Source organism: Vicia villosa, unplaced genomic scaffold (assembly GCF_029867415.1).
Source record: "Vicia villosa cultivar HV-30 ecotype Madison, WI unplaced genomic scaffold, Vvil1.0 ctg.000474F_1_1, whole genome shotgun sequence".
Taxonomy (NCBI): domain Eukaryota; kingdom Viridiplantae; phylum Streptophyta; class Magnoliopsida; order Fabales; family Fabaceae; genus Vicia; species Vicia villosa.
In genome coordinates, this window is record NW_026705228.1 from 463,332 (window position 1) to 476,188 (window position 12,857).

At 25.6% G+C, this 12,857-nt stretch overlaps 1 protein-coding gene across 1 annotated transcript; it reads left to right on the plus strand.

Moving 5' to 3' along the window:
• LOC131628721 (putative receptor protein kinase ZmPK1) lies at positions 1-12,225 on the plus strand. Its single transcript, XM_058899548.1, has 2 exons — positions 1-265; positions 10,106-12,225. Exons 1-2 carry the CDS (start codon positions 1-3, stop codon positions 12,223-12,225), a joined length of 2,385 nt encoding a protein of 794 aa, XP_058755531.1.
• Positions 12,226-12,857: the final 632 nt, after the last annotated feature.

Consider the following 12,857-nt stretch of genomic DNA (forward strand, 5'->3'; position numbering starts at 1 on the left):
ATGGCTTATAAAACTTCATACATATTCCTAGTCTTGTTATTTCGTTTTCAATGTTCATGTTCTTTATCATCATTGAATAAGGGATCCTATCTCTCAGTTGAGAAACATGCAGAAGATGTACTTGTTTCTTCAAATGGCACATTCTCTGCTGGATTCTATCAAGTTGGAGAGAACGCATTTTCCTTTGCCATATGGTTCACAGAGCTGCACAATCACAACCCTAACAATATTGTTTGGATGGCAAACCGTGAACAACCTGTCAATGGTAATTTTAATATTTATGCAAAAAATTTAGTATTCTGAACTTTTGCCTAATATAATCTGCTTATCCTTTATTAATTCTAACATGATTAATAATTAAATTAAATGTTTATATATATTTTTACCACCGATTTAGTCCGACTCGGAGATCAATTCTGACATCAAGTAGTTTCAGCCCCCTCCCAATCGCAGTTGTGGGAATCAAAATTATTTTTTAATTTTTCATTCCATCATACATTGTCATAATTCTTTTGATTTTATTTTATTTTATCTAATTCAAAAAAAAAAATTATTCATTACGTGGCAACATTATCTTCATATGTTTTTTATTTTTATATTATTTTTTTCATTTGTAAGAGTTTAGTAGTATTTATTTTTTATTTATCGTAAGATGCAATTGATGTGTAATTTTTCTTTCTACTTTTAGTCCGGGACTTTTTTGTATCTCGTTGTCAGAATTTGGGTTCTCTTATCAATATATTATTGTTCACAAAAAAATTCTTCACATATTTTCAAATATTTATAAAAAAAATATTGATTTAATTTTTTTTAACATATTTCATATCTTTTAGTATTATAGTAGTATTTTATTTTAATGATATCCTTTTTTTTAGTAAAACACACACATGTGTGTGTATATATATATATATATATATATATATATATATATATATATATATATATATATATATATATATATATATATATATATATATATATATATATATATATATATATATATATATAGAGGAGGGATCAAATTACACCCGAAGAGTTACACCACAAGTTACACTCGTTCAATAACTATATTTCGAATTAATATTTTTTAAATTCAACCGTTGGATTGAAACATAATATCATATAGATCATACCTATAAAGTTTGAGCTTAATCTATAATGATTTACTATACGATCAAGATATCCAAAGATTAACGTCAAAATGAGCTTTCATATAACATTAATTTTGATGTAATTCAATGACATAGTAAATCATTATAGATTAAGCTCAAACTTTATAGGTATGATCTATATGATATTATGTTTCAATCCAACGGTTGAATTTAAAAAATATTAATTCAAAATGTAGTTATTGAATGAGTGTAACTCGTGGTGTAACTCTTCGGGTGTAATTTGATCCCTCCTCATATATATATATATATATATATATATATATATATATATATATATATATATATATATATATATATAATTTTGTTATTTTAAAAAGTATGAACAAAATTTACTACTTTCACTCGTAAATATTTTATATCGAAAACTATATTAAATTTAGACGAAAAATTATATTTTTATTATTTTCTCACTTTTTTTTATTATTTCATTTATATGTTAAATAAAATATTTTTATAAATATATGTTAAATGATCTATTTAAAAAGAAATAATTAAAATTGAAAAATTATAAATATTATCAAACAGCTTTAACTTTATTTCTAAAACTCTTATTTTTAACTTTTAACTTAAAAATAATTTTTACAATTGAAACACGTTTGGCCAAACGATACTTTAATAGGGAATCGAATTCTTGCATTTTTACGTAATGTTTTAGAATTCTTTTCTTTAAATTAATTAATAGCGGATTGAAATTTTAGTTTTGGCTTATAATAATTGTGGTCCTTTGTTATTCCCTTAGTGATTTCTAATCCAATGTTGGTGGTTCAGTCGGTTTAAAATCTATCTTGGTTTTTCTTTATGGTGTATTTCTTAGAGGACCACTTCTTGTTTGGAGTTTATTTTGGTGTGGCTTGTTCATTTTTGACCTATAGTTTTTTCCATTATCTTTGTTGTTTCTTGTTTTGTGTGTAGCTTTTGATACTTGAATTGTATCAATAGTCTTGCTCACTTGTATTTTATGTGAGCTTGTTATTCTTTATTCATACAGTTCCACTCATTTCCCTAATGAGGTTGCATTGACCATATCTCTTAAGTTTGACTCCTTTAGCATGTATTTGATGATCATTTTGAATGGTGTGTAGTAAAAATATATAGTTATTTTTTTCTTCATTTTTTCCCTTTTTTTTTTCTTTATCTTCTGAGACTTAAAATTTTTCTTCTTCTTACTTTGAGGTTGTGTTTACAAAAAAAAAAAAGGAAAAAAGGAAGAAAAAAAATTAGACAACATTGTTTTCATATGTTAGAATACAAAACCGTCTTTGAAAGGTGAAGAGAGTTATTCTATATGAACTCTTTTTAGACTTCATCTGTAATGAGTGTGGAGTTAAAGATTTTCTTGATACACCTCCTCATACAAAGTACTTTTGACTTTAGTATGTGGATATAAATGGTGGATTATTTGCGGTCCGATCGTTAGACTCTAATACCATGTTAAATTTGTAATAATGTGTAAAAGGTGAGAGAAAATATCATTGATAATAGTTATTGATTTGATACAAAAAGTGTACAAAAGACCGAAACGAGTTACAAACAATAGAGGTACTAGGTCACCCACTATAAAACAAATAGTTTAAACCTGAAAAATAATAACTTGCAATGCAACCACCAATAGAGAAAAAAAACTAGTAGCCACCACATTGGAAAAACAAAAATAGGTTAGATCTCAACACCAAAAAATCACAATCGACAAAAATGGAATCCTTCCAGAAGATAACAAGAAAACTTCGCCCAAGAACTAGATCAAAGACTATCAAACAGATAATATGGTTCTTAAGTCATCTAGAAAAAGTACAAAAACGGGTTGCGTATCTACCAAGATATCATTTTCAAACAAGGAAAAAGTCCTTTCTTCCACTTCTTCATGTTAATAGATATACCTATAAAAAATACATCGTGTTAGAATTTCCAAATCAAATGCACAATCGAATTCCAAATCACAGAGATATCTCTTCTAATCTTAGACATTCCACCCAATGAGATAAACACTAAGAAGAACTAATTAACCACCTAAATATCTTGTACTACAAATGACATTGCCACCTATTGAGCATAAACAAATGGAAATTCGACTCTAGAGATCCACCTCACAAAGCACGTGAAGAACCCTATATGGGTTAACTCTAACACTACGCTAAAGCAAGTTCTCCCAAGTCAAAATCTTTTCTTGAAGAATTTGGTAAGAGAACACATACACTTTAGAAAGGGATCAACTAATCAGATAAGGGGAACAATCAAGTCCATTATATGCAAAGGAAAATTAATGGTAAGATTAATCTTTATGAGGGCAGTATAAACCTACGTTTAAAAGTAAACATCATCATTATCTTGTCGTCATCACCATCAGTCTCTATCTAGAGAGATGGTCAATTCCTGAATAACCAAAAAGAGATAAGCAATCAACTCTTGTTCCCAAACCAAATGATATCTCCTTCACTGCAGATTTTAAACCAAATCCCCACCCTCCTACAAGCCATATATGTATTATTTTTTATCATTATTAACTTAAAATAGCTATTACGTAAATTGAATTGATTGTCAACTAAAAATGTGACTTTTACCTATGACGGAAGTAAATCTTGGTTAATACTCCACTATCTTTTATCTACCGTTGATGTTTGTAAGTAGAAGTAAGTTGATTTTTCATGTATAGTACATAGGGCTGGAAATAGATTAGGCCTTGGAAGGCCTGAGCCTAGCTTACAATAAAGCTTAAAGGCTTGAGCAATACTAAAGAATTTTTTTTGGGCCTGGTCTGCTCTAGTCTTTTTAAAAGTCTGACTTGGTCTGAAAGTTTATTTAAAAACCTATTTTACATTAAGTCTTTCAAATAGTTTATTTTACCTATGAAGCATTATATGTTGGCCTATGCAACCTATTTAGATTTTTTTTTCTAATATATATCCATATATAGGTTAGCATATTTAGCTTAATTTTAATATATATGAATAAATAGGCCGATCTATAAGACATTTATATATTTTTCTAATAATCCAAATCTATCCTATTCAATTAAATAGACTTTTAAAAAAAATCTAAGCATAAACTTTTTTATTAAATAGCAATGGTTTAGTCTAGCCTTAAATAAATCAGACTATAAGTAAATTTAGGTTGGTCTAACATATTCTGATTCCTAATGGTAGTAAACTAAGATTACATATACCTCCAACAATATCCATCTAAATTGAAATTCATAAGGATACAAAATGAAGCATAAAAATCAAATTTTTCTAAATACATTCTTTCACAAAATTATACAATCCATCTAAATTGATATTCACAAGGATACAAAATGAAGCATAAAAATCAAATTTTTTAAATACATCTACAAAATTATATTTCAAACATATATAAATCCTTAGCATCAATATTTACACGGTTTCATTTTAAAAAACACAAAACATATATAAGCACAAAATGAGAACATGAAACCGCAAACTAATTTCGTACGACAACCATGGTTTGAGAACAAATATGAGAAGAAAGATGACGATTTTTCAGATCAACTAGTACTTTCACCCGTGCGATGCACGGGACAAAAATATGGATAAATGATTTATTTTTTTAAAACAAAAATGAATATAAATTAACAAAATTTTATATCTTTATACTTTATCAAATACAAAGTTATAGGTGTATCCGTACAATAGAAACATATACAAAAACATGAAAAAATATCACAAAATTTGAATAGAACATGAAAACATACATTTCTCTTTTTTTAATTGAGCAAAATAAAACTATAGAGTAAATTCATCATGAGACTTGAAAGAAAAAAATATGAATGAGAATATAAAACTCATTATAATAAAATGCAGTCAACAACTAAAGATAATGATAATTACATTTTAACAAAATCCTTTAAAGTGGTAATTGGCGTCATCCACCGCAAATTTAACCATGATATATATTAATAAAATATAAAGGAAAAGTGATCATTAATTTTTTTAATTTTTGTATACTTATGATATATATGATATCAATTTCTATATTCGAGAGTGGAATTAAAATTTTATATGGTTGGAGGATCACACTAAGATTTGGAACGAAAATATAACATTAAATATTCAAGAGAGGAAGACTCTGTTTTTTTCCAGGAAAGATTGAGATTTGGAATGAAAATATAGCATTAAAATTTACATATAATAGTATGATATTATTCTATCTATTATTATATATAGATAATTATTATTATATTATTATATTAAAAAAAATTGATAAAATTTTTATAAAATTATCTTTTATTGATGATATAGAAATAATGAATTTAAAAAATTGAAAGAAAAGTTAATAATAAATATTTGAGAGTATAATAAAAAAATATGATAAATAATTTATTGACGTGTAAAATGACTTTGTTATAATTTTTTAAAAATAATCTATAATAAAAAAAAAATGGAGAGAGTACATTCAAATAATAGTATAAAATTATTATAAATTGGAGTACCGGTTTAAATAAAAAAATTATTCATTTGTTAAATTAAATATGTTATATGTGTAATTGAATAGAACAATCTTTTGAATTAATATTGCATTTCTGAATTAGTTATAAAAATTATTATTATATGAAAGGGTTATAGAGTAATAATTATTTTACATTTTAACATTTACATAAATAAATACAAAATTAAGTTTATGAAAAATTATATATGTGTTAATCAGAGTGATTTTTTTAATGAAAAAATCATTGTACGTGGGTGAAATTAGTGGTTAATGAAAAAAACTATTTAAGGATAAAATGTAACTACTATTAGACCGATTAATTAATCATATGTGTTTGAGTCTATGGTTAAAAATTAGAACAAACTGATACAAAATAAAATAAATCACATTTATTTCTATCCTTTTATTCTTTTATTTATTTTTGGAAGAGTATCTTTTTTATTTATTAAAAGTATAAAAGGACGCATAATATTTGATAGAATTAACAACGTCTAATGTAACAATAATAATAATAATAATAATAATAATAATTTTTAATAATAATAAATGGTTTTAATTTATTTTTTACTGTAATTTTTTATTGTTTTTCAGTTTATATTTAAAGTGATTTGTCACCTGCCGTTTAAAAAATTAAAAATCTTCTTTATGGATTAATAACATAAAAGCATATATCTATCATTGTCAAAGACAAAAACAAAAAAATATTGATATGAATCAAATTCAAAATATGGATCCATCTAGATGTGAGCCTCTCTCACACAATCACATAAATAATGATGGTTCATGTGAAGTCACATGATTCATATTTAATTTTAGTTTTGGATTTCAAAATTTTATAAAAATAAAAATCAAATTCTCAATCGAAACAATTACAAAGTTTTTTTCTTAGAAGTTTAATGACTAAAAATATTTTTTTAATATTAAATAAATAGAGTACACCGAATTCAAATTTGCACTACTACACTGGAATATGATGCAGTTATTAATTTTTATTGAGGAAGTTTTTAGCCACAAAGTGAATTCTCTAGTAACATAATATATTGCAACTTATATAGTATGAGTCCTCTTTAAGATGACTTAAAATCACCAAATAATGCCGGTTTAACTGAAACTTGGATGTTTGAACGTTGAAAAAATTACATTGAAAATATAATAACTTGGTAAAATATGAAATAACACATGATAGGTTATAAACAACAAATGAAATACTCACATTTTCATCAAGCAAAATAGAAATTCAAAAACTTCTATACCAGAAATTTGGCGAATCTCGGTGCAATATTTGTCTGTAGAATTCAAAAATAAAAATAAACAGTAAACCCAATTAAAAATCAAAAGAGAAGGCAGGGATGAAGAAGAAAAATAGAAAAAAGTTACTTACCTGCTGAAAATTTTGGAGAATATGAAAAATAGATGGGGTGTAGATGTATTTGTACTAAAATCATTATGTGATAATGTGAATGGACGCAATAATACAATTAATTAGTGGAGTTGGAGTTCTTGGAATTAGTAACTGACAAAACATAGTATTGAAAATAGAGAAAGAAAATATTTAAGCGTGAGAAGTTTTTTTTTTTTTTTTAGAATTTTGTTGATTGAACGGTTGAAGTACGTAGAATTAGTGGTAGAGTAATGAGTTGAAGTAATTAATATTGAATTTTAAAATTAATACATTAAATAAAATTTGTTGGACTTTTGACTTATATTAAAAGACATGAAATAAAATGATAATTGTAACTAATTTAATGTTTAGTAACTGAATAAGAATAACAATTATTATTATTATAATAGTAACCGAAATATACAAATAATTATTTTAATATAGTATAACCATTATGAAATATAATAATAATTGTTATTACTAGTAAGATTAGATCTCACATTGATGTGAGTACTAATAGAATTATTAGATAGCCGGGATCCTTGCGATCGGCGTGTACTTCATTGTTTTTGGTTTTAATAAAGATATGCTTTTTGACAAAAAAATAAAAAATAATTGTTATTAATTTAATGTTTAGTATATGTGATAAGAATAGTAATTATTATAATAGTAACCGAAATATATTAATAATCATTTTAATATAATATAACTATTATGAAATATATAATAATAATTGTTACTAATTTAATGTTTAGTAACTGCAATAAGAATAATTATTATTATAATACTAATAAAATATATTAATAATATTTTTTATAATATAACATAAAAATAATATTTAATATTTAATTATAATTAAATGATAACACGAAAATAATATTTAATTACTATATGCATCATGATAAAAGTATTATAACTATGAAATTAAGATTTTAAAAATTAAACACGTTTATATTTTTAAGTATAAATATAAAATATGAAATGTTGTCAAGATTTTGGATAGTTTTAATTTTTAACTACTTTATTATAATAATTTAATCTATTTTATAATTAATTTGAAATGTTGAATTATATAAAATTGAAAATTGTAATATGTTACCAAAGTTTTCATCATGACAACCTTGGAATTACAATTCATTAAATTGATAATAATAATAATAATAATAAAAAAATTTAAATATATTTTGATTCCAAAAAAATATATTAGAATCTTATTTATGTTTTTTTATTTCTTCTCTTTTATAAATTAATTTGATTGTAAAAATAATTTTTGTATAATTTAATCCTGATTATTATTATTTATTTATTTTTATTTATATAGCTAGCTCATTATTATTATTATTATTATTATTATTATTATTATTATTATTATTATTATTATTATTATTGTGTCTATTTAATAAATAATATATTATTTATTATAAAATTCTATTTATTTTTTTATTTCTTCTCTATCATAAATTAATTTGATTGTTAAAATGATTTTCTATAATTTAATCCCTACCATTATTATTATTATTATTATTATAATTATTATTATTATGATTATATTTTTTTATTGCTATGGCTCAATATTAATAATATAGGTATAATTATTATTTTTATTATTATTATCATTATTATTTTAATTATTATTATTATTGTTATTATTAATTTTATTATTTATTTATTTTTGACGCAGGAACAAATTAGTAAAAATACAATTAGGGTTTGTGTTTAGGGTTGCTACCAAGGTGACATGTGGCTAGGGTTGCCATCATGACAACCTTGGATTTATAGTAAGTAGATTTCACAAAGCTCTTTATATTGAGAGGTTGAAGATGAAGTTGTTGACGAAAAAATAGTGTGTTAACTAAAATTCAGAAACTTTTTTTTATTGGATATAAAATGAAAATTTTAATTTGATAAGAATTAAAATTATATTTAAAACTTATTTACTTTTGAAATACTATAAGCACATGTACCTTACTTAAAAAAAAGAAGTCATGTGACGTGGAGAGACTGCACTTTCCATCATTTCTTTTTAGTCCTTTATTTATGGACCTTGTTAATTACTCCTTCCTTCTCAAAATATTAAAAATAAAAAAAAAAACTTTTTTATTGTCCTAAAATAAAAGTAAAAACAATCAACTTTATTTTATTTTTTCAAAGTGAAATTACATACAAATTATATTTAATTTACTTTCTCTTTTTTTATCTTTAATCAAAAACCAATTAAAATTAATTTTACATCTTCTTAAACAATTTATTTCAAAATATTTAAATAAAAAACCTTAATCAAATTATTATATTTTTATTTTTTTATTAAACTTAAATTTTATTATTTATCTTATATTTTAGAATCAGGTGTGCTATCTTGACACCACACTTACACCCAAATTTGACATTATATGCATTGTTCACCGTATTTATACGGTGAACAATGTTTTTTTATTATTTTTTAATGAACAGTGTTCGCGAACAGTAAATGTACATTGATTTTTATTGAAAAAAAATATTGGTTAATGAAATATAAAAACTTAGTTAATGAAGTGCTGAAGTTGGTTAATAAACATCTAGATATTAAAAATAATTTGATAGCAAAACAAAGTTGGTAATGAAAAGTAAAATATCGGTTAATGAAATAATGAAGTTGATTAATAAACACACTGATATTAAAAATAATTTAGTAGTAAACAAAATTGATTAATGAAAAGTAAAATGTTAGTTAATGAAGATATGAAGTTGGTTATTAAACGCCCAGATGATAGTATCATTTTTAGTAGTAAAACAAAGTTGGTAAATGAAATATAAAATATTGGTTAATAAAATTATGAAGTTGGTTAATCACAGAATTTTATATTGATATCTCTTAATTTAAAAATTAAAAAAAAATATTTTTAAAAAATTATTTATTATTATAATAGTTTACTGTTCACCGTATTGATGAACAGTAAAATACGATGTAATGTTAAATTTAGTGTCAAAATAACATTTCTCTTTTGGAATGGAGGGGTATTTGACTATCATACAACATAATACTACAATCTATGTATTATGCATATCAATATATAGCACTAAAATAGTACTATTGTTCTAGCTATCTAACTTTATCTCCTCTAATTTTCAACAGGTAAACACTCAAAGCTTTCCCTCTTAAACACAGGAAACATCATCTTGCTTGATGCAGGTCAACTCAACACTTGGTCTTCAAACACAGCTTCAAATGCTCCATTAGAGCTGTATCTCAAAGAGGATGGTAATCTTGTGTTACGTGAGCTTCAAGGAACTACCATCTTGTGGCAAAGCTATGATTTTCCAACAAATACTCTCCTTCCAAATCAACCTCTCACTAGATACACTAAACTTGTTTCCTCAAGAAGTTATAGTAATTATTCTTCTGGCTTCTATAAGTTATTCTTTGACGATAATAATATTCTTCGTCTCGATTATGATGGTCCTGATGTTTCAAGCACATATTGGCCACCAACTTGGATGTCAAGTTGGGAAGCTGGAAGGTTCAATTACAATAGTAGTAGAATTGCTTTGTTAGATTCTCTTGGAAAGTTCATTTCATCAGATAATTACTTTTTTTCCACAAATGATTATGGTACAGTTCTGCAAAGAAGATTAGTGATGGATTCTGATGGTAATATTCGAATTTACAGTCGAAAAAACTTGTCAGGAAATTGGTATGTTTCATGGCAAGTAATATATAATACTTGCATCATTCATGGACTTTGTGGTGCAAATAGCACTTGTAGCTATGATCCTAAAAAGGGTAAGGAATGCTCTTGTTTGCCAGGATATAAAGTGAAGAACTACAACGATTGGTCCTATGGTTGTGAACCTATGTTTAATTTTACATGCAAAAGAAATGAGTCTACCTTTTTAAAATTACGAGGTTTTGAGCTATATGGCTATGATGGTAATTTTATTCAAAATATTACCTACAAAGATTGTAAGAATTTGTGTTTGAAAAAATGTAACTGTATAGGATTCCAATACACATATGATGATGACAGTAACATCTTCAAATGCTATACAAAGCTAGAACTACTGAATGGGAGACATTCACCAAGTTTTCCAGGAACAACTTACTTAAGACTTCCAAAAGGTAAGAACTTCTCAAAACAAGAGTTTGTGAGTGTGAAAGATCATGTTTGTTTGGTGCAGCTATACAAAAACTATGTCAAAAAGCCAACAAACAATTTGGTGAGGTTTTTTCTGTGGACTTCAATTACAGCTGGTGGTTTAGAATTTGTTTACTTTGTTGTGGTTTGGGTTTGTTTAATTAAAACCAAGAAAAAGGCTAGTGCAAACCAAAATAGCTATGATCATGCATTATTGGGATTTAGAAGATATAGTTACTTTGAGTTGAAGGTAGCTACAAATAATTTTATCAATGAGATTGGAAGAGGTGGAGGAGGGGTTGTCTATAAAGGTACATTGCCAGATCAAAGAGATGTTGCAATAAAGAGATTGAATGAAGCTAAACAAGGAGAAGGAGAGTTTCAAGCTGAGGTAAGCATCATAGGAAAGCTTAATCACATGAACTTGATTGAAATGTGGGGATATTGTGTTGAAGGTAAGCATAAAATTTTGGTATATGAGCACATGGAAAATGGTTCTTTAGCTGAAAACCTTTCATCTAAAACCAACACACTTGATTGGAGTAAAAGGTATGATATTGCTTTAGGAATATCTAGAGTTCTAGCATATCTACATGAAGAATGTTTGGAGTGGATTTTGCATTGTGATATAAAACCACAAAATATACTTCTTGATTCTAACTTTCAGCCCAAGTTAGCAGATTTTGGATTGTCTAAGCTGAAAAATAGAAACAATCTCAATAATAATTCAACATTCTCAATGATTAGAGGAACAAGAGGATACATGGCTCCTAAATGGATTTTCAATTTACCAATAACATCTAAAGTTGATGTTTATAGTTATGGGATTGTTGTGTTGGAAATGATAACTGGAAAGAATCCAACAATGATGAATATAGAAGGAGATGATGGAGAAATGGCATATAATGGAAGTTTGATACGTTGGGTTAGAGAGAAAAAGAGGAGTGCATGTTGGGTGAAAGAAATTTTGGATCCTGCAATAGGGACAAGTTGTGATTTAAGTAAGATGGAAATTTTGGCTAGAGTTGCTTTGGACTGTGTAGAGGAAGATATGGATATTAGGCCAAATATGAGCCAGGTTGTTGAGATGCTTCAAAATAATGAAAGAGTTGTTGAGTGATATGTGGAATTGAGAATATGCAATTTTAGTATGATAAATTTTTAGGTAATTTTATTATACATACTAGCATGGTTTTAAATTGTGGTTGCGGTTGCGGATGCGGTTGTCGGTGTTACGATTGCGGTCATTGCGGTTGTTGTGATGCGCATTGCGGCCGTTGCGGTGTAAATTTTTATAGTGAGGTGTTTGAAATATAATGTTGAAAAGCACTTAATTTTAAGTTTTTTCATTACATAAGAAGTAAATAGAGTTTTAGGATTCTAATAATTTGATTTTTAATGAAAATACTTGAAGAAACATAATTAAAATTGTCTTATGTAGTTCTTAATACATTCGAAGGTGTAATTTTAAATTCACACGACTATTGTGGTCCGATGCAGTTGCGGAGCCGCCTCTATAATATTGCGGTGCAATAGCGGTTGCGGACCGCAATTTAAAACCATGCATACTAGAATATGTCTTCACTTATTTTGTAATTTTTTTATCATAAGTGTAATTTCAAAATATGAAGACTAACGACCATATACCTGCCCATCACTGAGTAGAGAAAATGTAATAAGATTTCCAATAAAATGCAATACAAGTTTAAGAAATAATAAACTTTAAATTTGAAGTAGTTTTTTTATTAAAAG

Excerpts from the sequence above, each read along its gene's own strand:
- LOC131628721 (XM_058899548.1), top strand. The coding sequence starts at position 1 with ATGGCTTATAAAACTTCATACATATTCCTAGTCTTGTTATTTCGTTTT. Across the intron at positions 266-10,105 it reads CCGTGAACAACCTGTCAATG|GTAAACACTCAAAGCTTTCC; the intron begins GTAATTTTAATA and ends AATTTTCAACAG.